Source organism: Vulpes vulpes, chromosome 2 (assembly GCF_048418805.1).
Source record: "Vulpes vulpes isolate BD-2025 chromosome 2, VulVul3, whole genome shotgun sequence".
Lineage (NCBI taxonomy): Eukaryota > Metazoa > Chordata > Mammalia > Carnivora > Canidae > Vulpes > Vulpes vulpes.
This window is the reverse complement of record NC_132781.1, coordinates 145,389,333-145,413,860: the sequence shown is the minus strand read 5'-3', so window position 1 is coordinate 145,413,860 and position 24,528 is coordinate 145,389,333. Positions and strand designations below refer to the sequence as shown.

Below are 24,528 nucleotides of genomic sequence, written 5' to 3'. Positions count from 1 at the left end.
AAAGCCAGAAGAAGAAGGCAGCTTCACCTGGACACAGACCTGAGTCCTCAGAAACCATCAACAGGTGGGACAACAGGGGCAGTGGCTGAAGGGCCTAGGGTGGCCAACCGCCACAACGTCCCCTCACGAGGGCTCTCTTGGCCACTGCCAGGCCTGCACAGCGATCTGAGGAAGCTGGCCGAGGCCACTGTGTGGCACCCAGGGGCTGCATCAGCCTCAGGCCCTGTGGTGGGCACCCCTTCCGCTGAGTTGGGGCCCAACCCAACAGCTCTCACTCTTCTGGCTTTCCCGGGCAGAGCTGGAGGCTCTGAGACTCCAGACCCAGTCCTTGGCTGCACACAGCCCCAGGATTCAGTCAGGCAAGCTGCACAGACCACCAGCCACAGATCCACAGCTCAGCTCAACATTATCATCAAAGATAGGTAGAGACCCAGAAGCCCCAAGAGGGGAAGGAGCTTGCATGGAAACACCACAAACGAGAGCCTTCTGAGTCCTCACTAGGCTTAGTGGCTCCAGTTCAGCTCGTCTGAGAATGATGGTCAGTAGAGGCCCAGGGGCCACCCCGATGTCGGCCTCTGGGAGGGCAGCCACTGCCTCCACACCGAGCAACTGTTGCTTTTTTGGGTGGGGTGAGGCCCCGCCATCCTGGCTTCACTCGCCATCCTGGCTTCACCCCAAGACCCTCGGTGCCTGTGGGGGCCCCCAAAGAGCACCAGGAGGGAGTGTGCTGCGGATAAGGGCACTCACCTGCAGCTCGGTCTGGAAGAAGAACTTCTGTGGGCACTGCGAGCAGTCGTAGATCTTGTCCTCCTGCCCATGCACGGCAAAGATGTGCTGCTGCAACTTGTTGGCCTGGACAAAGACTGGACGCAGGCACAGCTGTCAGGGGCCAGACTCCAGGGACGCCAGCCCAGCCACCCCCACGCTACTCATAAGGAGGGATCGCCCACCCATGGATACAGGTGACCAAATCCTGGGCCACAAGGAGGTCACTGCAGCCACGGGAGGGGGCCGAGCCGAGGAGCCAAGCTCTGCCACTTACAGGCTGTACAGTGTTGGACAAGTCACTTAACCCCTCGGGGCTTCATGTCTTCCTCTGAAAAAAATGAGCATCATTACAGTATTGAGTGGCTGGGAGGGTCGAATGGCTTACTACTTGCAAAATGCTTTAAAAGATGGCCTGGCACATAATTAGTCCAGGGAACGCCAGCGCCATCGTCAGCCTCAGCTTCACCATTTGCCAGATACCTTCTGTGTGTGGGCTCCTGACTCTGGCACAGGCCCTGCACTAGTGTTACCCTCGTTTTACAGAAAAGGAAGCTGAGGCACTGGGAATGTTAAATGACTTGTCCTAGGTCCTGCTGCTAGCAGATGGCAGAGCTGAGATTTGAACTAAATACACTTAACATATTGTCTAGTGTAAGAAGGTGCTCAATAAACACAAATTCCTATTCTATTTGAGGTTGTTATCAGCATCCTCAGATCCCCACGCAGGGGCCCCGTGTCCTGGACCCGCAGACCTGGCAGCTGAGGCCCCTCGGTGCCAGCCTCCACCTCGCCTGCAGAGTGTGGTGGTTGCAGATGGGTGGAGGCTCCCGACTGAGGGGGAAGGGGCACCACGGTGTTCCAAGAACCCCGCGCACCCCAGTAGTGTGTGCGTGTGCGGGGACATCCTCCATGGCCCAGCCCCCTCCTCAGGCCCACCACAGAGCAGGTCGCAACAGTCCACGAGCAGCCCCGGCCCTGGGCGCACACAGGAGGTGGCCCCAAGGCAGCTGTGTGTCTGGGAGGTGAGCACTTCAGAAATCCCCTCCCGCCAGGCGCCCTCCCGGGGGTGGGCTTCCTGCCGTGGCAGACGACAGATGTCGGGGGAGGCAGGGGGAAGGCCAGGGCTCCCCCACGCACACCGGCTGCCATCTGGGCAGCAGGAGGGGGGATAGCAGAGCCCCTGAGACTCGCCTCGGGCCGGGACAGCCGCTCGCCTGGGCGGGCAGCCAGGCTGGGGCCTGGGGGCTGGGGGCTGGGGGCCAGGGGCTGGGGACTCGGCCAGCAGAACTGCCCTTGACCCCTCCATCCTGGAGCACGGATGGAGCGTGGGCTGAGGCAGGCCCAAGAGGAGGGGAAGCCAAGAAGTGCATAGAGAGAGAGCCCCACAGTTGTAGGACAGAGCTCCCAGCTCAGGGAGACGAGCCTGGAGCCCGTGGAAGGCAAAGGCGGGTGATACTGGGCTGGAAAATTCAGTTGTGCCTAGGGGTGAAGGGTGGCTAGGAAAGGACTCTCCACCTGCCTAGGAGGAGGGGCTGGAGGTGCACGGGGTATAGGCCAGCTCTGCGTGGGGCAGGCAGGGTGATGGGCTGTGGGGCCCTTGGGGACTCCAGGTCCATGTCAGCGCGGGAGCATATGCTGAGGTGCAACAATTAAAGGGCGAGGCCTACATCCTTCCTCCAGGTCCCCCCTCATCCCCTCACCCACTTACCTGTGAAGCACACGGGGCATTTGAAGGTGCCGCCCATGCCCTCGAAGCTGTGCTCGATGAGGTGACAGAGGAGCTTGGCTGGGGAGTCGAACATCTGGTTGCACAGCTTACACTCGTGGTTGATGCCTTCCTCTGCAAGGAAAATGATGGCCAGTCAGTGACCTTGCAAACATTGGGCAGGAGCCCAAGGGCCCCCAGTATAGCCCAGGCCAACCTGTGCCTGGTCCCTAGACCCAGGGCTGGTGTGAGGGCCACAGATGCCAGGACCCATCCAGCTCCAGACAGTCCCTCCCACAGAGCCTAGAGACCCCAGGGGCCAGCCACAGATATGTGGCTCTTGAAGCCACTGTCTGCCTTCATTTCTCTTGTTGGTCGAGCAGCCAAGAATGTGTGCAGGCCACAGTCAACAGCCTGAATCTGAGACTCCACCATGTCACCGTGGAGAGGTGCCCAGGATGGGGTCTGCACAGAGAAAGGAGTCCAACCAGAGTTTTTAAGAATCTAGTAGAATATTTACTGAGCATATACTGCATGCCAGGCACTGCAAGCTAGGAATCCTGTGGGGAACTGAACAGATAACACGCTTGCCCCCATTCTAATGGTGGGGGAGACACATCATCAGGATGACCAATGTGTAATACAGCATCAGGGGGGATGTGAGAACATGGGAGGCTCCCTAGGTGACAGTCAAGGTGGGCCTGCGCTGGCTTGCCAGTAGCAGGAGAGCCATGTGCCTGAAACTCGGGGGTTGGGTTGGGGTGGGGTGGGGTGGGGTGGGATCAGAGGGGACACAGGGATGCACATTGCCCAGGGCCTTGCCAGCCACTGGCAGACTCTGGCTTTGACTCTGAGGGCTGAGCTACCATAAGTAGATGCCACCAAAACAACAAATGCTCTTTGTAAAATATTTGAAACAGATGGCCTATGGATAATGGCTGATGGACAAAGGGCGGACACCCTGTTCCTCCAAATCATAACATGGCTCCATTTACCCACCTGGAAGCCGCTATGACCTTCACTCGAACCCAGGGAAAGAGGGAGCCCCAAGCACAAGCTTCTCACCAGCATCAAGGGGTACAGTGCCAAAGTCTGGTGACCCAGCCCAGCGTCAACAGGGAAGAGTTCAAACCCTGGCTTCTTCTCCACACTGTATGGCCCAGGGGGTGAGTGTGCTCAGAGTAAACCAGGTTCTCCGAGCCCTTGTCCCATGAGGCTGTGCGAGGCTGGAAGGGGCCAGCGTCTGCAACCAGTGCAGCCCTCAGCTCAGCAAGGGGGTATGGCGGGGAGTCACCCTGGCTTGAGTGTCACATCATCTTGGGTTGGAACCTGGCTCTGCCACTCACTGCATGATCTTGGGCAAGTTATGTAACCTCTGTGTGCCTCAGTTTCCTCTTTTCTCAAGTACACGACAACTGCCTTCCTCACCACTATGCACCCATGAGAATGGCCAAAATCCAGAACCCTGATGACAGCAAGTCCTGACAAAGATGTGGAGCAATAGGAACTGTCACCCACTGTGGCTGGGAACGCAAAATGGCACAGCCACCTTGGAAGAGGCTTTGTCGGTTTGTCACAAAATTAAACCTACTCTTACTATACATCCAACAATCTCGCTCCTTAGTATTTACCCAAAGGAGCTGAAAACTTATATCCACAAAAAAAAAGCTATAAATGGAGATTTATGGCAACTTTATTCATAATTTCCAAACCTTGAAAGCAACCAAGATGTCCTCCAGTTGATGAATGAACACACAAACTGAGGTCCATCCAAAGGATGGATTATTACTCAGTGCTAAAATGAACGGAGCGATCAGGCCATGAAAAGGCGCAGAGGAAACTTCAATGCATATTACTAAGTGAAAGAAGCCAATCAGAGAAGGCTACCTGCTAGGATGCCAACTATTCTGGAAAAAGCAAAACTACGAGGACAATGAAAAGACCAGCTGGTTGCTTAAGGTGGGGGCAGAGATGAGCAGGCCAAGCACAGAGGATATCTAGGCAGTGGAAATACTCTATATGATATTCTAATGATGGACACGTGTCATCACACATTTGTCCAAGCCCTCAGGAAGTACAATACCAAGGGTGAACCCCAAGGCAAACTACAGACCTTAGGTGATTGTGATGTGTCACTGTAGGTTCATCTTGCAACAATCACGTACCTGGTCATTCTGGAAAGTGGCAAAGATAATGAGGGAGGCTATGTATGTGTGGGGCAGGGAATATAATGGAAATCTCGATCTTCCTCTTAATTTTATTATAAACCTAAAACTGCTCTAAAAAATATATAAAAGTCGGGGCGCCTGGGTGGCTCAGTTGGTTGAACATCTGGCTCTTGATTTTGGCTCAGGTCATGATCTCCGGGTCCTGAGATAGAGCCCCCTGTGTAAGGCTTAGGGCCCAGTGAGGAGTCTGCTTGTCCCTCTCCTTCCTTCTCTGCCCCTCCCCCTGTGCATACTCTCTTTCTCTCAAATAATTCTTTAAAAAAATAATAAAAGCTTTCAAAAAAAAAAAAGTCACATATATACCCCCCCACATAGCCTTCGTCTTTTTTTTTTTTTTTTAAGATTTTATTTATTTATTCATGAGAGAAAAAGAGAGAGGCAGAGACACAGGCAGAGGGAGAAGCAGGCTCCATGCAGGGAGCCTGATGTGGACTCGATCCCGGGACTCCAGGATCACACCCTGGGCCAAAGGCAGACGCTCACCGCTGAGCCACCCAGGCATCCCTAGCCTTCGTCTTATAGTGGATGTGACAATTAGATGAGTCAATACAGGGGCACCCAGGTGGCACAGTCGGTTGAGCATCCCGAAACCAAGATCTCAGGTCCTGATCTCAGGGTGGTGGAATCAAACCCCAAGTCGGGCTCTGAGCTCAGTGAAGAGTCTTGCTAAATTTCTCTCTCCCTCTTCCTCAGCCCCTTCCTGCTTGTATGCTCTTGGTCTCCTTTCTCTCAAATACATGAACAAATCCCACCCCCCACAGCCCCCCACCAAAAAGAGTAAACGAGTTAATACACGAAAGAGGATTGGACAGTCCCCGGCACACAGCAAGTGCTCAATAAGTGTTTCCTGTCAGGTGTGCCAGCATCAGCGAGAGTATTATCTGGGACAGCCAAGGACATGGGCTCCCTCTTGGGCTCCCCCAGGGAACCAGCCTCACCAAAGGTGCCAGGTGCTCTGATTTGCCCTCAAAGGCAAGAATTAGGTAGCAGAGGGGCTCTGCCAGTGGCAAGACACAAACACAGATGGGCTGAGGCTCCTGGCGAGTCCCTGGGTCCCCAGGCCCTGGCTGGGGCTGGCAGGGACAGCACGCATCCCCCTGGCCCAGCCAGCCCCCAGCCCCCACCTCAGCACCCCCCTCCGCCCCCCGCAGAGACACATGCACACACGTGCGCGTGCAGGTGGGCCTGCCCCACATAGCCCACTGGCTGGAATCTACCGGGTGTTCGCCGTGCCCCTGGAGCCCCGGCAACTAGGCCACATGCACCCGACAGAGAGCCAGGCAGAGCTTCCATTTACACTGGCAGAAAAGGAATTCATTGACAAGTTTGGGGACGCAGGGCAGGCTCAGCACGCTCGCCGCATAGGCCCTACTCACGTCCTCCACTTCCCTTGGGGAGACTCTCATCATAATTAGAGATGGCCTCCTGTGTGGGGGCTGCCTCAGAAGACCCCCAACATGCCCCCTGTCCCCCACACAAACGATGCTCCTCAGGGCCTGGCACAAAGTAAGGAATGAATGAACAAGAGAAAGAGAGGTACCACCCTTATAGGTGACCTCCCTGAATGTGGACACTTCTCGGACGTCAATAAGGCAGACGGTATGTGAAATGACAACCATACAGAGGTTTCTATTATGGTTTATACTATACCTTAAGTTTAAGCTGATAAAAATGAATCAAATACCAGAATTAATCCTGCTCGCTGGTAAAACCCCATTTCTAGGAAAGAGAATTAGACCTCTTGCCAAGGTAAGAGAGCCAGCTGGGGGGTGGTACTCGGAACAGGATACAAAGGCCTCCCCATCCATATGGATCCCACCTGCACGCCACCTCCAGGCAGCCTCCCCTGACTATGCCTGCATGCACAGCGGGACCTGGCTGGGCATGGTGATCCTGGATTCATCTAACCAGATCCTAGGAATCTTTCTGATCCTGCCAACTGGGTTATGGACACAGATAGTGGCTTCTCCTTCTCCAACCCCCACAGCATCAGGCCCTGCCTGGGCACGCAGAAGGGGCCTGGGAAATACTCCCGGGGGAGAGACACCCCTGGCTGGGCCCTCACTCCCTGCCCAGCCAGAGCCAGCTCCCCGGGGCGGGGATGGCAAAGGAGGATTTACTGCTCTCTGCCGAGCGGGGCCGAGCGGGGCTGAGCGGGGCCGAGCGGGGCCTTTATCCACTTGGCTGTGAATGGAGACGTGCCGTCTGATGCACAAACACCGAGAGGACAAAGAAGGTTCCCGCAACTGATAAATCAGAGAAATCATGTCTGACAGTCACTTTCCGTTCTCCGAGTGCTGAGCAATTCATCAGCAGCTCCCCGTGATTCATGGACGCCGCTACACCCTGCACCCACGTTCATAAATATGTGCACAGTCAGGCAGCCCTGGAGCCACCAGCCGGTTCCAGGCCCCAAACAGCTGCCATGTAAGCAGATCGCACCCCCGAAGCGGTGTCGATGTGAGGTTGTGGGCTAATCAGATCAGGAGCCCGACAGGTGCATGCCACTGCTCTCTTGCCTCGCTCCGCCCTCCCTCCCACGTTAAAGAGAGTCAGACCTGGGGAGACCTGGGAGGCAAAATAAAACAAACACAAAGTGAAAGCAAGAAAGCCGGAGGGGTTCCCCCAGACGTGAGATCGGGCCTTCTGGTTTGCAGACCTTCTTTCTGAAGGACAAGGCCCTCTCCCGGCCCGAGGGGGGTTGGAGGTGCTCCCTGGGGTGTCCGTAATGTGTCCCTCTGCCTCTCCAGCCCTCCAGGAAAAAGGGGGGTGGGGAGCTGCCCTAGTTAGTGTGCAAACAGTCCTCTGCGTGCCGGTGACCCGATACCAGCCAGCCCACGGTACTGATAGAACGTGCCGCCGCCGCCGCCACCGCGGCTCCTTACCCCGCCGACGTGGACAACCTTGCACTGTCCCAAGTCGTGGGGTCCGCAGAGAGAGGCACCCTCCGAGAATAACTCTCCTGAATTCTCTAAGATGACACAGCCTCGGCGGACACCTTGGAGCAGAATGACAAAGCTGTCTGGGAGCCCGCAGGCCCCTCTACCCCGGTGCCGGGGGGTGGGGGTGCGGGGGCTGGGAACTGGAGGATTTTGTGAGTTAAGACGCAAAATCACTTCCTCTCCTTTCTGTTCTTTTTTTTCCCCCTTATAGCACATGACAGGCATCCATATGAGAGACCTACACAACTCAAGTGAATTATGCAGCCCCACTCATTTGTAAAGTGAAATGCAGATTTTGCTTGCTCACTGTGCCAGAGCTTTCCTTCCAGTCCCCGTAAGTCGCGGCTGGCACGGGGAATCCATTGATACATTATGATTTTTTTTTAAATAAAAATAAATACAAACCCAAACTGCCAAAGAAACAACCCAGCAAGCACGAAAATCCCAGAGTTCCCCCCCTCCCACCCCAAACCAACCAACAACCCTCTTTTTTTTTTTCCCCTGCTCAGGAATAATAAGTGTTAATTTTACACTTCATTTCTCAAAAAAATAATAGGATGTGCTTTTGCTTAAAACCAAGTCAGCCTGCTGGAACCTTTCAGGCTGAAACTGTGTCAGCCCAAAAGAGGAGCAGAGGGCTTTGTGGAAGAGCATCGTGCCGAGATGATAGCTCCCTGTAATGTCCTCGGTACCGACTTTTGTCTCCAAAAGCATTTGATCCTGGCAGACACATACTTATTTCCATACAGGTCTTGGGGGAAGCCAGGAGGAGAGAGAGCTGATTATCAGAATCCTGAAGGTGAAGCTCAGGTGGGCCCCACTGATGTCAAAGGCAGGCCTGGGCACACATTTGGAGGCCATAATTTGCTGCCTGGGAGGGAGGGGCAGCAGGCTGCAGCGGGGAGTGGACAGGGCATTGTTCTCCGGCTCTAATGCACTGAGCCCGACCTGCTCCCGCCATATCGCTGGGCCTCGCCTGGCCCTTCTCTAGGCAGGGACCCCACTCGGGGACTGACCCACGAGCAGTATCATTATGGCACAGACCCCTCCAAGAGCAGAGGACCAGTGACTGTCACCTGTGTTGACAGGGGGCATAATTAGCCACCTCCATTCAGGAAGCAGCAATTAAGGACACCAAAGTAAGGACTAGAAACACTTGACTTTGAGTCCCAGTTCCAGTCGTTCGCTGTGTGTACTTGGGTGAGTTACTTAACTTCTCTGAGCGTCAGCTGCTTCGGCTAGAAAATGGGAACAATCATCACAGGGTTTTTGTAAGGCCACCAATCAGGCTTCTTCTGTCAAAGGATGTCTGTCTTCAATGAAAACTCTCTGCCCCCCGACTGTCTCCTTGTCCTTGTCCCTCACTTCATTCAGGAGTCTGCTCAAATGCTAACTCTACTAACAGGCCTTTCCGGATGCCCCCAGCGAAAGCAGCACACACCCCTATCCTTTCTAGCACCTCACCCACCTTCTAATTTCCTTTACGGTGCTTACCACCACCTGGCATATTACAGAGTTCACCGTTTTGTTTTTGTTTTTTAACTAACTGACTCTTTCCCTCATACACATCGTATGCACGCACGCACAGAGTAATGTGAGCTCCGTGAGGGTTATTTTGCTCATTGCTATGTCACCAGTGCCTGGAACAGGGCCTGGCACATAGCAGGTGCTCAATAAATAGGAAATGAATGATTTGTGTCAAGCACTTAGTACAATGTTTGGAGCATGGGGTAAGGTTGCTGGTAAATGCTGGTTATCACTCACCAGTGGTGGGTCCCCACCACCCAAACTCGCAGGACTGTTGGCTTATAGAATCTGTGCTTGCCTTCAGAAACTCGCTATTTGGATCCTCACAAAATGGCCCGCAGGAGTGTAGGCCTAGAGGGTCCTGTCAAGTGGACAGAAAAGGAAAAGAAGGCTTAAAAGGACAGCACCCCCCTACCAGCAAAGTGGCAGAACCAGGGTGAGGACATGTGGTCATCCCCAAGCAGCCCTCTATATCTTCAGAAAATACCAAAAGAGGCCCAAGACCTGAGACCTGGGACCTGGGACCCAGCAAGCCACTCTCTGCTCCCTGATCACCTAGAATTCTGGGGCGAGGAAGACAGATGTACCCTCCTGGTTCCCACATTTGAGCCTGGACACCCCCTTGCCAGCACCAGCTCCAGTTGGCAGGAGGGTCAGAACTTTCCCCAGGTAAGCAGGGAGGCAGCGCCCACAGCGATGGCGTGGGCCAGCCCGGGGCTGTAGCACTGTCCTTGCAACAGCATTTCTGGGAGGGGATGCACAGGCTGCCTCATCAAGCTGAAATCCTCTGTTCCCAGCTCAGATAATAAATTCACCAGCCTTCAATTCTGCAGCCCACCCCAAGGATCAGGTCAAGGAAAGACCCGCGAGATCCAGGGGCCCAGGCTCAGACACACACAGGGCAAACAGAGATAAGGAAGAGGAGGAACAAGGAGCCCAGCATTCATCCAGGTAAATGAGTAGGCAAGACGGGGACCCCAGGAGAGGACCCCTCTGATGCTGCCCTAATAAATAACCAACCACAAACAGGCACCGAACAGGAAATAGAAACATAGGCCAATGGGGGACACAGTCCTTTGTTCTCTGTAAGGAACAAAGACCTCTGGTGGAAGAGAAGAGGGCAGATACTAATATCTGAGCAGCAAGATCAGGCTGTTTATCTATTGATTCTTATTAAATACCACAAGGAAATGAACCACGGCAGGCTGTAAGGGAAAGCGGGGGGGGGGGGGGGGGGGGGGGGCGCGGGGGGGGGATGATGACTGACCTGGGAGCTGACAAGGGGCAAAGGAGGAAACAGGGTCTAAGGGGTGAGCCCTTCCCCAGAGGCCAGGCAGGAACTGGGGAGCACACAAGTGGAGGCATCGGCTGATCGTGGGACTCCCAACACCCTAGGGCCCTGGCCACCCTTGAGGATCTACATCCCTGCTAGGCACAGTGTGGTCCCCAGACCAGAAGCCTGGGCACCTCCTGGGTGCTGGTTAGAAATGCAGAATCTCAGGCCCCAGCCCGGACCTGAAGGATGAGCATCTCCATTTTAAAAGTGCCCTTGTGATTTGGGCATGCCTTCAAGTTTGTGGGGCAAGGAGCTCTATACAAAGGTTTCTGAGGATGCGGATCTTATTGGAAGCCTGTTGTCATGAAGCTGTGTGTTCACAGCTATGATCTTCCCAGGATTGTATGCTTTGGTCTCTAAAAAGGAGTAAAGTTTTCTACAGTGACTTGTCTACATTTTACAGAAGACAGAGAAATATAACAACAGTGGGAAACACTCTTCTATTATCACATGAGAATGACTTGGGGTGTCTCTGGAGGGGCTGCTGGAGACTCTGGGGTGGTGGCTGACAGTGTGTCGAGCACCCTGGTGTCTCCGCTGCCCCAGACCCCAAATGCGAGGGTGCTCAGGGCCGCCCAGCACCTCTCATCACTCAAGAACAGTGAGGAGGCGAGCCCCGCCACCACCGCCCCCATTCCGGGTTCCCATTTTCCTAATTAATCCTGGAGGATGGGCTGTGCCCTTCCTCCTCCCCTCGGGGGCACCTTCCCAGGCCTCTCTGGCCAGGAGGGACCCATCTCAGGGTCCCCCGTGTTTCAGAAAGGCTTATAAATGAGCTCTGGCAGCCTGAACCAGGGCCCCACGGGGGACCCAGAGCCTCTTCAAAACAGAGCCCTGACAATTAGGCAGTCTGAGTTTTGAAAGGCTTGGGATTGATGGCGTGGACAGTAAAAATATCACCTGGGGAGCTGGGTGTAGTCCTCTGAGGGTTGCCTGAGGTCAGTTGCCATGGCAACGGAGAATGAGCTCAACCTTGTAACTGACCCTTATCTTTTTTTGATCTGTGGGCCACTTGGGGCCAAGGCTTGAAATCAACTGGAAAATAATCCGGTCACATATCAGAAAGAAAACTATTTATACTTATTTACCCAGGTATCCACCAACATCCCCATCCGGCAGAGACGAGGATGTCCGCCACAATAAACCGATGTCACTCGTCCAAACGGGGGCTGCCGGACTGCAGGACACAGGGGGAGACTGACCCCCCACCCCACCTCAGCAGAACGCAGCTCCGTCCACTCGCGGGCAGGTGCACCCCGGTGGGAAGGGTTCTCCTCCCCCCTCCCCGCCCCTCACTCATTCCTGTCTGAAGCACTGGGCCCTCTCGCAGGCCAGCATCCCGGAGAAATCCACCAGAGGAGTCTGGACTCGGGTTTCTCCTCTCATCTGCTGTTCAGGCGTGTCGGTCCAGCCTGGCTTGATCACGAGGCTGCTTGGCTTTCTTCCAGGGTCGGATGAGACTCTCCTCGACCAGAGGCGTGTCCCCAGCCGAGAGGCTGGGCCGAGCTGCCGGGCAGATGTGCATCTCTGCACCTGAGGGAGGTGTCCACGTGGAATTTGGGGAGGCAGCTGGGGAGGGCCAACCGCAGGCCCTCCCTCCCGGTCCCACACCCCGGGAAGGCCTGACTAGCTCAGCCACCCCCACGCTCACCCTGGGGTTCCCATGGCAAGACAGCCATCTGGCCAAGGCGCGTCTCCAGGACGCTGCTATCCTGAGTTATAAGTACTCGAGCACTCTCTTTTCCTCCGAAACTCAAGTCAGAAGACTCCAGATGGTTCCACTGACCGACTGCTCCCAAGAGCCACGTCACATGAATGTTAGTGAGGGGTCATCTAAGCTTGAGGATGATTCCGGGTAAATGCCCCTTGAGATTTCCCATCACTGCAAACAGGACAGCTCCACGGACTGCCCCCCACTCACCCCCGTTCCATCAAGATGAGCTTCTTTTGGGAGTGGAGGGGAGACATGTGGCTGAAATCCGGGCAGCCTGTAGGCGATTCCTGGCTCCGCCTCAGACTCCAAGGGAGACTGGGCTGAGCGCGGTCCCTGTGCAGCTCAGTCCTCTGGCCTGTGAAATGGGCAGAAAGCCACCTCCCTCACAGGGCTGTTAAGCAGAGGGACTGAGAACACGGAGAACACTGACCACAGGACTACTGCCGAGCTCTCGAGATTTTGGACACGATTCTTCCCTGAAACTCACACCCAAGGCCTGTAACACAGCGTGCACTGTGCTGGGGTGGGGAGGTCCCCAAGCCAGCAGAGCCCCCACCCTGGGGAATGTTCCAGGAGCCCTGACACGGCCCCTAGCACCTGGCGGGTACTCTATCTATGTTATGTCCATCTGGCAGATGTCTTAGTGTCAGTTTTCCTTGTCTCCATCCTCCTCCGCCTCCACACCACTCCCCGTATCTGTGATGGCCAAAGTTGTATCCAGATTTCAAACCCTTTGTTCAACTGTGGCTCACTGCAAGCTTCCCTATTTCTGGCCCCCTGATGCTCCTGCAACCAACATTTCTTATTTCTTCATGGTTCTTTTCTTTGTTCCTCTGTCTTAAAACTCAGTGGGATTTCCGTGAGGTGGGGGTTCAAAGCAAGGCCAGGGACAAGGGCGTGACTCAGGTTCGTGCGGCATCCCCCCACCCCCCGGGCTTTGGCCTGCCCTTCCTGCTAGCTTGGCCCATGCAGGGGGCTCCCCAAGGGCACCAGTGTTCCAGGAATCTCAAACAGAGGCTGGCCCAGTGCAGAGATCCATGATGGAGGGGGAGGCTCCTTCCGACGCCACGGTCTGTTTCTGCACCTCCAGGGAACCCTGCCCCCAGGCGAGAGCGGTCCTGGGTGGTTAATGAAGAAACACACCACCTTTGCAGAGGCCTCTGCTTGCAAGCTTGGTGTAGTGGCTGACAAAGACATGGGTCTCTCAGCAGTCTCAGCCGTTTGTAATCTTCAGGACATGGTAGCTAGCTGTCCTCGGTGAAATGAAGGTTACCAAGCAGGCCTGGGACAGTCACCAAGAGATGGGACGTGCCTATCTGAGCTGCTTAACAGAAAAAGAGCGAATACGTGGGTGAATGACCAACTTGACCACAGCCGGAGCAGTGGACCTTTACTGGGATGCGAAGGAGAGAAAGTTCTACAGAATTCACATTTCTAGAACTGGACTCCTGTGGATGAAGACATCCCCTTTCCCTCCTCACACACACCCCCTTTCACCTGGAAAAGACAAAGGCCCTCAGAAAATGAAGACCCCACTGCATCCCCTAGGGACCCACTAGGTGAAAACAAGTAGCTTATTCTTGCTTAACACACCAAACACCTACTGATGTATGTCACTGATCTTCAGATTCAAGTTTTCCTCAACAAGGCAACTGCTTAAAAATCCATCATGTTAATAATCATCAGATTAATGCCCTCTAATAACATACAATTAACATGACAGGCAGGCCGCAAAACCCTTGTTGTCACCGACCCCGCCGGGGACACGTGAATTACCCCCGCTTTTACTACAAGGGTTTTCTCTGTGGCTGACAGCATTTCCCCTACCACGAAAGACCACATTTTTAAAATGAGCACAGCAATGCGTCAAAAATCCAGCGGTTCTCCACGTGCACAAATACAGCGCATCCACGCAGCACGCGAGATGTTCCCATCTTTTCAAAAGTTTTCCAACCAGGGAGTCTTGGATCTGTCCCTGCAGTCCCTAATAGCTGGAGCTCAGATGGGAAATGGCGATCCACCACCTCCATCCCTCTGACCACACTGATTGGACCCTGGGCATCCCCAGTCCTCAGCAACGTCCTGGGCAATGGTAAGTGACAAGACAGGGCTGGTTTCTATTGCAAAGTTTTCAAAAGTATGCATCCGCTATATCAGTGTGGTCCAATTTGGTCATTACTAGCCACGTGTGGCTATTTAAATCTCAACTAGGGGCAGCCCCGGTGGCGCAGCGGTTTAGCGCCGCCTGCAGCCCAGGGCCTGATCCTGGAGACCTGGGATCGAGTCCCACGTCAGGCTCCCTGGTGGAGCCTGCTTCTCCCTCTGCCTCTCACTTGCTCGTTCTGTATCTCTCATGAGTAAATAAAATAAAATCTTAAAAAAAAATAAATCTCAACTAATTACAATTAAATAAAAGTAGAAATTCAGTTCCATATTTCAAATTCTCAACAACAATGTGGCTGGCAGCCATGGGTTTGGACAGCACAGAACGTTTCCGTCATGGCAGAAAGTTCTATTGGACGGCACTTGGAGGCAGGGGCTCTCCCTGTCTTGTTGAGCACTGTAATCCCAAACCTACAGCTGTGTACGGCACACAGCAGGTACTTAAGATATATTTACTAAATTGTAGTATATGTGTTTCAAAATGTTTTAAAGAACTCCTCATACTTTGTTAGCAATTGTAGGGATTCCCCTGAAAACTGCCCGGATGCGAGCCTCTCTGGCTTCAACTTAAACCTCTTCCCTAATAATCATGTGGCCCCTCTGCCCAGGGTAGATCAGAGTATGGGGAATGCAGAAACATTCAAGAGAACAAAGTTTTGGGTCACCTGGGTGGCTCAGTGGCTGAACGTCTGCCTTCGGCTAGGGCATGATCCTGGGGTCCTGGGATCAAATTGCACATCCAGCTCCCTACAGGGAGCCTGCTTCTCCCTCTGCCTGTCTCTGCCTCTCTCCATGTGTGTCTCTCATGAATAAATAAATAAAATCTTCAAAAAAAAAAAAAAAGAGTAACAAAGTTTCTCTGAAGGGCATAACCCAAATAATTGGGCAACTTTGGACCAATAGGGCCCGAAGTAGATTGATAACAATTGGGTCACTAGCTAGTTTAGAAGCCCACCTGCTGTGCTACTGAGCCACCTCTCACTGAGCAACCTATGTCCTCTTCCCGGAGAAGGGCCCGAATGTCAGCAAACAGGACACCTGCCAGCGGTCAAGGCCAAGGGAGAGATTGCCGGATGCAGGGATGGCCCACCTTTAAACTGGCTTAGCCCCAAGGCTTGTGAAGGAAGTAAATGCTTGCATTTGTAATGCTTAGCTAAGTAGTTTGTGTGGTTTCTTATTCCGCTTCTGCTAGCTATAGCTCAAAGAACCGGGGTTTTACTGTGACCCAAGTAAAATGAAAATTGAACTAAAATTGGAAATTCAAATGCAACATGGAATAAATGAATACATTCAAATCAATGATACATCCTTCCAGTCATCACCTGATCCCAGCCATAATACCAGCACTGAGCCGACTTTGAGGGATCAGTTCTTCCACAGTTCGGCTCAAAAGCCAATGAGACAGAGCAAAGCTTCGAGTCACATGCACGGTCCTCCAAGGTGGTTTCTGGGGTCAGGCTTCCTCTCGTCCACTCTGGTCTCCACACCCTCTCCCCAACCACCAGTCAAAAAATATCACCCTCCTGAGGGCAGAGGGTGGCCGTCTTTCTTTCTTCCTTCGAAAGACCCAGAACCGAGATAAACGAGGCCTATTGGAAGCTCCAAGCTCACAGCTAACATGAGTTCACTGATATGGTCTGCTCCCAGACCTAAGTTCTCCCAGACACAGTGGTTGTCTGGGATGGTTTGAGCCATCCAGCACCCAGAGACCAGATGACGGGGAATCTGCCAACTTGGGGCAGCTTAGGGCCCCCACAGCCCGGCTCCCAGAGGCTGGCCAGTCTGCCTCCCTCCGTCCACAGCCAGCTCCGTCCATCATCTGGTTGTGCCTCCACCTGGCCACCAGTGCCCTCAAATCTGGGGCCACTCCCACCTCACCCACCGTTCCTAGCCCAACGAGGCCATTCACAGCCAGCCATGGACAACACCCCTTCCCTGTGCCCCCAGAGGAGTAGGGGACAAGCAGCCGGAGCCCAGGGGAGCAGGCAGGCTGTCTGGGGAGAGGCTGGGGGGAGGTGGAGCTGCCCCTGTGCAGCCCTCCAGGCCCCATGCTGGCTCAGTGAGCAGAACAGCTGCCCCTAGCCAGGACGAAATGCAAGCAGTTCGAGGCGCAGCACTGTGGCAGGAGAAGGCCCCGCCGTGCAGCTGTGGCTGGCACCTGCCTTTCTCCTTGGAAAGGGCAGCATCATTTACCTTCATGAAAATGTACATCTAGCACCTGGCAAGTCATCCACTGCTACCTGCCCTCCCAGCCCACCTCTCCATGTCTGCTCTAATCTCCCGTCCTCGCTCCCTCCAGCACACACTGACCAGAGAACACGCCCCGGGGTCTATGGCCATCATGGCACTCCATTCCTCAAGAACCTGCAGTGGCTCCCATTCTCCCAGACCAAAAGCAACATCCTTCTGCCACACTTAACCAACACCCCTGCTTTCAGCCACACCCACTCCCTCCTATCCCACTGGCTCCCTAATCCCAGGCCTTGTTCCTGACCCTGCACCTTTATTTGAGCAATTCTCAGTGCTTGGCCTCTGTCCTTCCAACCACATTCTACACTGACATTCAAGGCTCTGGATCCAGTTGCACCTAACGCTATCCAGAGTTATGTGAAATAAAAGGTATCTTTCAAAAATTCTCTTCACTTAAGCTATGGCTTTCTCTCACTTGCAACCCAAATAGTCCTGCCTAATAAGTTCTCTATAGGAAAAGAAAAGCAGTTCTTTTATTTGTTGTGCCACGAACAGGCTCAGACAACATGAGGTGCTCAATCAATGCTACCAGTTTGGTCAGTGCCTAGATTCACAGCCCCACCCCCACAGTTCTGGATCTCACCCCGACCACTCTGGCCAGGGGTTCCAGTCTCGTGCTGCTCCTGATGCAGGAGTTCAGACATGTGCCTCCAGGTCCGCAGAACCCCTGGCATGTCGAATGGTGACAGAACAGGGTTGGGTCACACACCCCACGCAAAACGCTATCCTCAGGGCTGGACACGGACCTCTGCTTGCGCACTCACTGCATTCAGTCAGCACAGCACACGGTGGGAAACGGAGCCTCAGAGTCACGGTTCAAATCCCCCTCCTGTCACCTACCAGCGTGGGATCTTGGATCAGCGGCTATTCCCTGCTAAGTAAAATGAGGAGTGTCATAGGGCCTGCCCCATCGGCCCACTATGGGGTGAACGGCCCTCAGAGCTTCTGCGATGTTATGATCACCATCACTGTTAGGGACTCTGTGGCAGGACTGGGGCGAGGCACCAGGTTGACAAGCCAATGACACACACTGTGGCGCCAAGTTCCCTGGAGGTGAGGAACCTGGGAGGCCAGGTGAAGGGACATGGCATGTGTAACAATGCAGCCACCCAGAAGCCCTGAAAGTACCCCAAACCAGGCCCTTAAGGACACGCAGTAGAGACAGGATCTAGGGAAGACAGATGGTCAGAGGCCCTTGTGGATGGAGATGTTGGTGGGTACTGGGTGCCCAGCAGTCCTGCTGGGCCCCTACCAGAGCCCCTGGTCCTCCTGGCATGCCACATCACAGCCTTGCTGCTCCAGGACCCAGGACCCAGGACCCAGAAGCTATTCCACTGGAGGGTGGGCAGAAGGGCCAAGGCGTGGTGTGAGGACCCAGGGTCCTTGCTGTCATTGTAAGGCTTGGTCTGGCATGATGACACCTCTGGCCCCATGGGGCACGACCAGGAGATGGACACACACACACACACACACACACTCCTCTAGAACCCATTTTGAGGTCCTGCAAATTAAAGGAGCTTCTCTCAATACAGAATCTCCCACTACAGCAAAAGCCATGACCCCCAATCCCATCCACAATGTCAACCTGAGACTCTGGGCAGAGGGCCATCCAAAGACGTTTTCTCTGCCTCCACTTCTTGCCTTAATCACACCCTCAACGCACAAGGGCTCGACCTCAATGGCAGTTTAGAAACCAGAAACCAGATCCTAGCAAATTACCTTACATTCCGGTTCCAAAATCAAGAGCGTGTCTTGGCTTCCCTAGGCAGGGACAGTGCCTAGCCCTATCCTAGCCTCCATCTGGATGACTTCCTTCTCCTTGTCCAGAGTTGAGAAAAGCAGAAATCCCATGCACCTGCAGAGAGCGGTGTACATGTTGATGGGATGGGGATCCCACCCAAAAATGGGAGTCCAGGTGGCCTTCTGCCCACTTCACAACAGAGTACACCCCGTGCCTCCCCACAGGCTGAGTCCTCCCCGGAAATCCCTACCGCACCTTCCTGCCCACAGACAGAGGTCTTCAGAGTATAGCTCAAACTGCCACCTCAAGAGAAACACGTCCTGTCCTCCTGCCCCTTATCTCCAGCCCCATAGGGGACCTCTGCTCTTTTGCACCCGAAAACTATCCTTCCCACCCTTGGCATACTCACACCTGCTCACCCCCTCTCTCCCCCAGCCCGGGTGTGGTCCAGTGTCCAGCAAGGTGGCCGGCACACAGTGGGAATCAACGCTTGCTTCGTGGAATCAATAGAGCTCTCTAGGGATCAACAATATTCAATCCCTGCCCACAGGACCAGGCACCAGCAACAAACACCTTCTCTGAGAGGACACGTATAGCTTTATTCCATCAGTCTTCCACCTCACATATAATTAAACTGGAAATAAAACCAGGTACTCAACACAATCCTATTTTGGTGGGGTTTTTAAAAATTTTTTTATGATTTTATTTTTATTTATTCTTTTATTTTTTAAAGATTTTATTCATTCACTCATGAAAGACACAGAGAGAGAGGCAGAGACACAGGCAGAGGGAGAAGCAGGCTCCATGCAGGGAGGCCGATGTGGGACTTGATCCTGGGACTCCGGGATCAGGCCCTGAGCCGAAGGCAGATGCTTAACCACTGAGCCACCCAGGCGCCCCTTTGGTGGTTTTTTTAGAAAAAGGAGTGTGTGTCACTACATGCGTATGTGCTTTTCAAAATAATCAGTGAAAGGACACACGCAAAGGCATTAGAGGGTCACCTCTGGCTGGCAGGGCAAGCCATTGACCTCTCTGAAGCCCAGGAGGACCAGACGAGGTAGCCTGCAAAGCACTGATTTGAATGCAACTATCAGCCATTAGTACAGTCACATCATTGTTATCCTTAGGTCACTCTCCTTGTGGCTCGGCTGTATTTTCTAGTTTTCCTGCAAGGAGCATGGGCAGCTTTTATAATAAATAGAGTAACAGCTTTAATTTTAAAAAAGTAAGTCTATTGATTAATGACGAAGACAAGGACAGCAATGACAGCATGCCCTCTCTGGTGTTCCCACCTGGAAGGTGAGGTGGTTGGACCAGAGCTCTCCATGGCCCCATTCCCTCCCTGCTCTGCGGTTCTTCCCAACAGAGACTCTAGGCAGCAGCAGCAGCAGCAGGTCCCACTCAGCTCCTCGCTGCCTGCCAGTCCCTGCAGGGTCCCCACCTCTGCCCCTATCGCCTTGGCTCCATTCTATCACCTGTCAAGTGCGATGGGCAGGCCACTTTGCAGGTCTGGATTGTGCCACTGTGCATCCTGGCAAGTCCCCTCTCTGTGGTCCAGTCTCCCCATCTGTAAGATGGGGACAGGGGCTATGATCCATAGAGACGTATGCAGCTTGGATGTACCTGCTGCACCCTCACAGGCACTAGCTCAGAGGCATAGCTGGCCAGGAAGGTGCCCTGGGAAAGTGCCTGTGACCATCCGTTCCCACACCGGGCATTAGGCTGCGGGTAAGCTGGTGGACTTTGTTCCGGGCTCCTAGTGGAGGCTAGGGGAGCAGGGCTGGTAGGATTCCACCGCCACAAGACCAGAGGCCAGAAGCAGTGGGGAGATGGGAAGTGAGGTCCCCAGTGGGCAAGAGATGCCAGGAAGGCCACGACCCCAGGTGAGGAGGCTGGCGGGCAGGGGCCCCACCACCAAGTGCAGACGTTCTTAGCAAGCACTGCCTCTGCCTGGGTCCAGGACGGCCCAGCCCGCAGGGGAGGTGGCGGCTCCAAGAGCTCGGCAGGCCAGATGCAGCCTGCCCGGATCTGTGCCCTCCGTGAGATTGGAGATGACAGGCTCTGGGGGCAGGAGGAGCTGGGTCACAGGAAACTTGGCACCGATCAGGGCAGGGGGAGCAGCTGGGCTCACAGGGCCCGGAGGCCCCCACCCTCTACAGGGCCCAGCGAGGGGCTCTCCCCTCAACCCTGCAAGGCTTGAAGTGCTCCCGGGCTGAGGTTGGGGTCAGACTGCTGCCCCTTTGCGTGCCGCCAGCTTCCAAAGAGGTGGGAGGAAGTGGTCCAAAGACCCAATATTTGTACTTCAAATGCTAATTTGACATAGAGGAGTGGGCATGGGGGAGTGTTTATAATCAGCACTCCAATAAGCCCACAAATGACGCCAGTATTTTATAAGCTTGTTAGAAACAAATCACCCCTCAGCTGATATTTACTTACTGAATCATAAAAGGGCTCAATATACAAAGACAGCATCCAAAAAGAAGGTCTTTCTCCGGTCCCATCTTCAGCAAGAATGTCAGGAGCCTGAGCCCACTGTCCCCCAGCCCCCGTCCCCAGCCCCCTCCCCTGCTCCGGGCAGCCTGGGGTGGGGGGAGGAGGGGGCAAATCACTGGCACCAGCTCCACACCACCCCCCCGGCCCCCCACCCATCAACTGGCCTAATCGGAGGCTCAACCCAGCGCTCAGGAGGCAGCTCTGTCCTTCTGCCGCCCCCGGAGCCCCCGGAGTCCTCTGCGGGAGCAGATCCAATCCAGCTAATTTGCATAATGATGAAGCCCTCCAGTGCGGGCTGGGTCTTAGGAGGCTTGGGAAGAAATATGCCCTGTCCTTTGGAGAGGCACACAGAAGGCTCGGTGCAGCCCGGGAGGAATGGGGCGCCCGGCGGGTGGGCGGGCGCGGCGAGAAGCGGCAGCTCGCCCGCCAAGGACAGCGCGGCTCTGCCGCCCGCTGAGCCTGTGTCCAGCTGGCCCAGCGAAGGAAGCACTGCCCAGGGCTGTAAACCAGCAGGAAGGAGGCTCAGAGTGCCAGCTCCAGACTCCGGCTGGACAGACCCAGGTCACAGCGACCGCCACTCGCTGGCTGGCTGACCTTGGGCAAGCCACTGACCTCTCCGCATCTCAGTAGGGCCAGACAAGGCAGCCCGCAAAGCACTGATCCCAAAGCCCCGAGAGCACGCAGTAACTGCTGGCCATTATTATAGTAACATCGCCATCCGTCCATTTGTTTATTCAGCAAATGCCAGGTATTGTGCTGGGAAGTCCAGGAGACACAGGGACACATATCCCATCTCTAAATCACTTGTGGTGACAAAGCCATTCTGCAGGTCCAAAGGTGAGGGCAGTGCTTGCCCTTGAGGTGAGAGAGTGTGGAAAGGGGGTGTGGGGAAGCCACTGGAGGGCCATCAGGTTCCGCTTCTTAGTCTGGATGCATTCGGTTTCTGAAAATTCATCAAGCTGAACGTTTATGATTTGTGCATTTTTCTAGACATACATCATACTTCAATAAAGTTTTTACAAACCTCTCATCCACTTGAGGAGAGAGATCAGCCAAGTATGTACATAAGACCAGGCAGGATAATCAGCTCCTTAAGAAGGGTGGATTTAAAAAAAAATAGCAAAAATAAAGAAGAGTGGATAAAATGTTAGGGGTAGGAAGTGGGACAATACTGCGAGGGAAGAAATCCCTTCTAGGTGAGGTGAGGTGAGGATCACTCTGGCATGTGTCTGGTGCGTAGTGGGTACTCAATATAGATAACTGCTAAATGACTGAGTGACACATGGCTTCCTGGAGGAGGCGGTCTTGGAGGACCAGGTTCAGATGAAGAGGAAGGGAGGGCATTCAGCAGGGGACTGTCTCCAGGGGCAAAGGCCCTGGAGTGGCTTTGTTCTGGTGACAAATGCTCACTGGGCCAGGTGCCACCCGCAGCAGTGATCCCGGGAGCAGGACGTATGCCTTTGCTGGGCTCATGGTCTGAAAGGAGCCAAACATCCAGGAAGCAATTCCAGGGGAATCAGACCATTCTCCCATTCTGCCAATACTGACTGAGTGTCCAAGTGCAGAGGACAGTGCTGGGGGCTGGTGACATGCAGGTGAACAGGATGACCGGGCCTCCGACCTCACAACACCCACTGCCTCTTGCAAGTAAGTGCTTTTTTAAAAATCCACTGTGAATAACATGTCAAACCTAAAGCTAAGCCAGCTTTGCACGGAGTTAGTCACTAATCATCACCCAGTGCTATAAGGCTGGTGCTATTTTATTCCCATTTTACAGATGATAATACTGACACTGAATGAAGTTAAGCAACTGATCCAAGGTCACAACGCTTATGGATGAGGCTGGCACAAGAAGACATGGCTCTTACCCTCTGCACTGCCTCTGGGTGCTAGTCAAGGAACCAAAGATGACCTTTCCCCTTGGCCTCTACAGAACATTTCACACCCATGGCTCCCTCACAGACCTGGGAGTAAGCTAGATGGAGGCACCATCCTTAGACCCATTTTATGGATGGAAACACTGATTTCCTAAGCACTGGGCCACAAACAGTGGTAAGTGACAATGGAAATGAATCCCAGGGGCTCAGTTCCTTGTCCATGCACTCCTACCCCCCCATCAGATGCTGTGGGGTGGGTCAGTGGAGGCTGTCCAGAAGAGGAGAGGCCAGGGGGACTTGGCAGGGGCAAGCCCACCATGCCAGGATGCAATGTGTGCAAGTCTGGGCCCTGGACCCTGCAGGACCGCCCCATCTCATCGACCCTGCTCAGAGCTCACAAACTACGTGGGCATCGTTCCCAGCCCTGCCCACCATGCACCAGCCAGGGGGGACCCCCCACTCCACCCACTCACCGCCCGCAGCCCCAGTGAGAAAAGCAATCACAGCTGAAGCAATAGCTCATGCTGAAACAATTCTCCAAAGCTGCCTGTGAGCAGACATTGCTGCTTTAAATGGCGATTTTGCAGTTTGGGGTGCAAAATTATTTTCCATGGCACATGGGGAGTGGGCAGAGTGGATTTGCCTGTGCTGAGCTGAGGTCCTGCATCCCAAGCAAACGTGAACAGACGCTGGCTGCGACTGGGCTCGCCAAGCCTCAGCTGCTACGGCTCTGAGACAGGACAGGCGGACTAATAATTATTACCATTTACTAAGTGCTGACTATGTGCCAGGCATTATGCTAAACACTTTCCATCTGGGATGAGCTCATAAAATCTCTACGAGGAGGTAACAGTAAGTGATGGAGCCCAGCATTCCAGCCACAGAGCTGTGTTCTTAACCCCTGGGCTGCACTAACTTCCTTACCATTATTAATTATTATCATTGGTAGTAGAAGGATAAAAGCAATTAAATTCAATACTTAATTTCTGTTATGTGCAAAGGCATAGGGCCGGGTGTTAGGAATATAAGCAGGACTAGGAACTAAACCGTCTGCAAGAAGTTCCCTATTATTACCCTCACAAATGCAGTCATCTTATCACTGAGGTTATTTTTAATGATCAAGCACTTGACCAGCACATGGCAAGCCCACAGTATGTGTCTTTGCACTAGGCCAAAAAAAAAAAAAAAAAAAAAAAAAAAAAGTTAAGACACACATACATTCACTCAAACAGTTACTTTCCCACTTCCAAACAGTGACCCTTTAATGAAGAAACCACGAGAAGCGTGTCCTTGGGTAAGTCACTGTCCCTTTCTGAGCTCAGAGTCTTCATTCGTCGAGAGGACAATGTGGGATTAGAGAACTCACGAGGTCCCTCAGGGTCTGGGGTATCAGGGTGAAGGGTCAGTCCCCACTCGAGCTGTAAAAGTCCTTATCAGATCATTGGAGGATATCAAGGAATACGCAATGTGAATTTCATTTGAAATTTCAAAATTCAAACTCAAGGGCCAGACCTCAGAAAGAGACCCTTGTAGGGAGCACACAGTAGCAGCTAAAGAAATGTTTCTCTAGAAGCTCAAGCTGTCATTAGGACACAGAAGTAAATGCCAAAGCTGATAGGCTGTGGGCAAAATGCTGAATTTTAATGCTTTCGGAATATTCCCTGCAGTCCTCACTACTTCCTATTATTTATAGCCACAGCCCCGCCCTCTCTCTGCCTGATTCTCAAAGGTAACTGAGTTTGTGACCTCTGTTAACGAAAATTCGTTTTTCAAAGGCAAGGCAA

General features: G+C 53.7%; 1 protein-coding gene across 7 annotated transcripts in view; it reads right to left on the bottom strand.

Moving 5' to 3' along the window:
- The window catches only part of ZNF423 (zinc finger protein 423), a 345,703-nt gene that overhangs the window by 28,592 nt on the left and 292,583 nt on the right, over positions 1-24,528 (bottom strand). For all 7 annotated transcript variants that reach the window (XM_026011720.2, XM_026011722.2, XM_072750276.1 and 4 more), the window contains 2 exons: positions 2,477-2,608; positions 748-863 (listed from right to left, as the gene is read on the bottom strand). In XM_026011720.2, the coding sequence (XP_025867505.2) occupies positions 748-863; positions 2,477-2,608 (248 nt within the window). The remainder of the gene's footprint in view (positions 1-747; positions 864-2,476; positions 2,609-24,528) is intronic.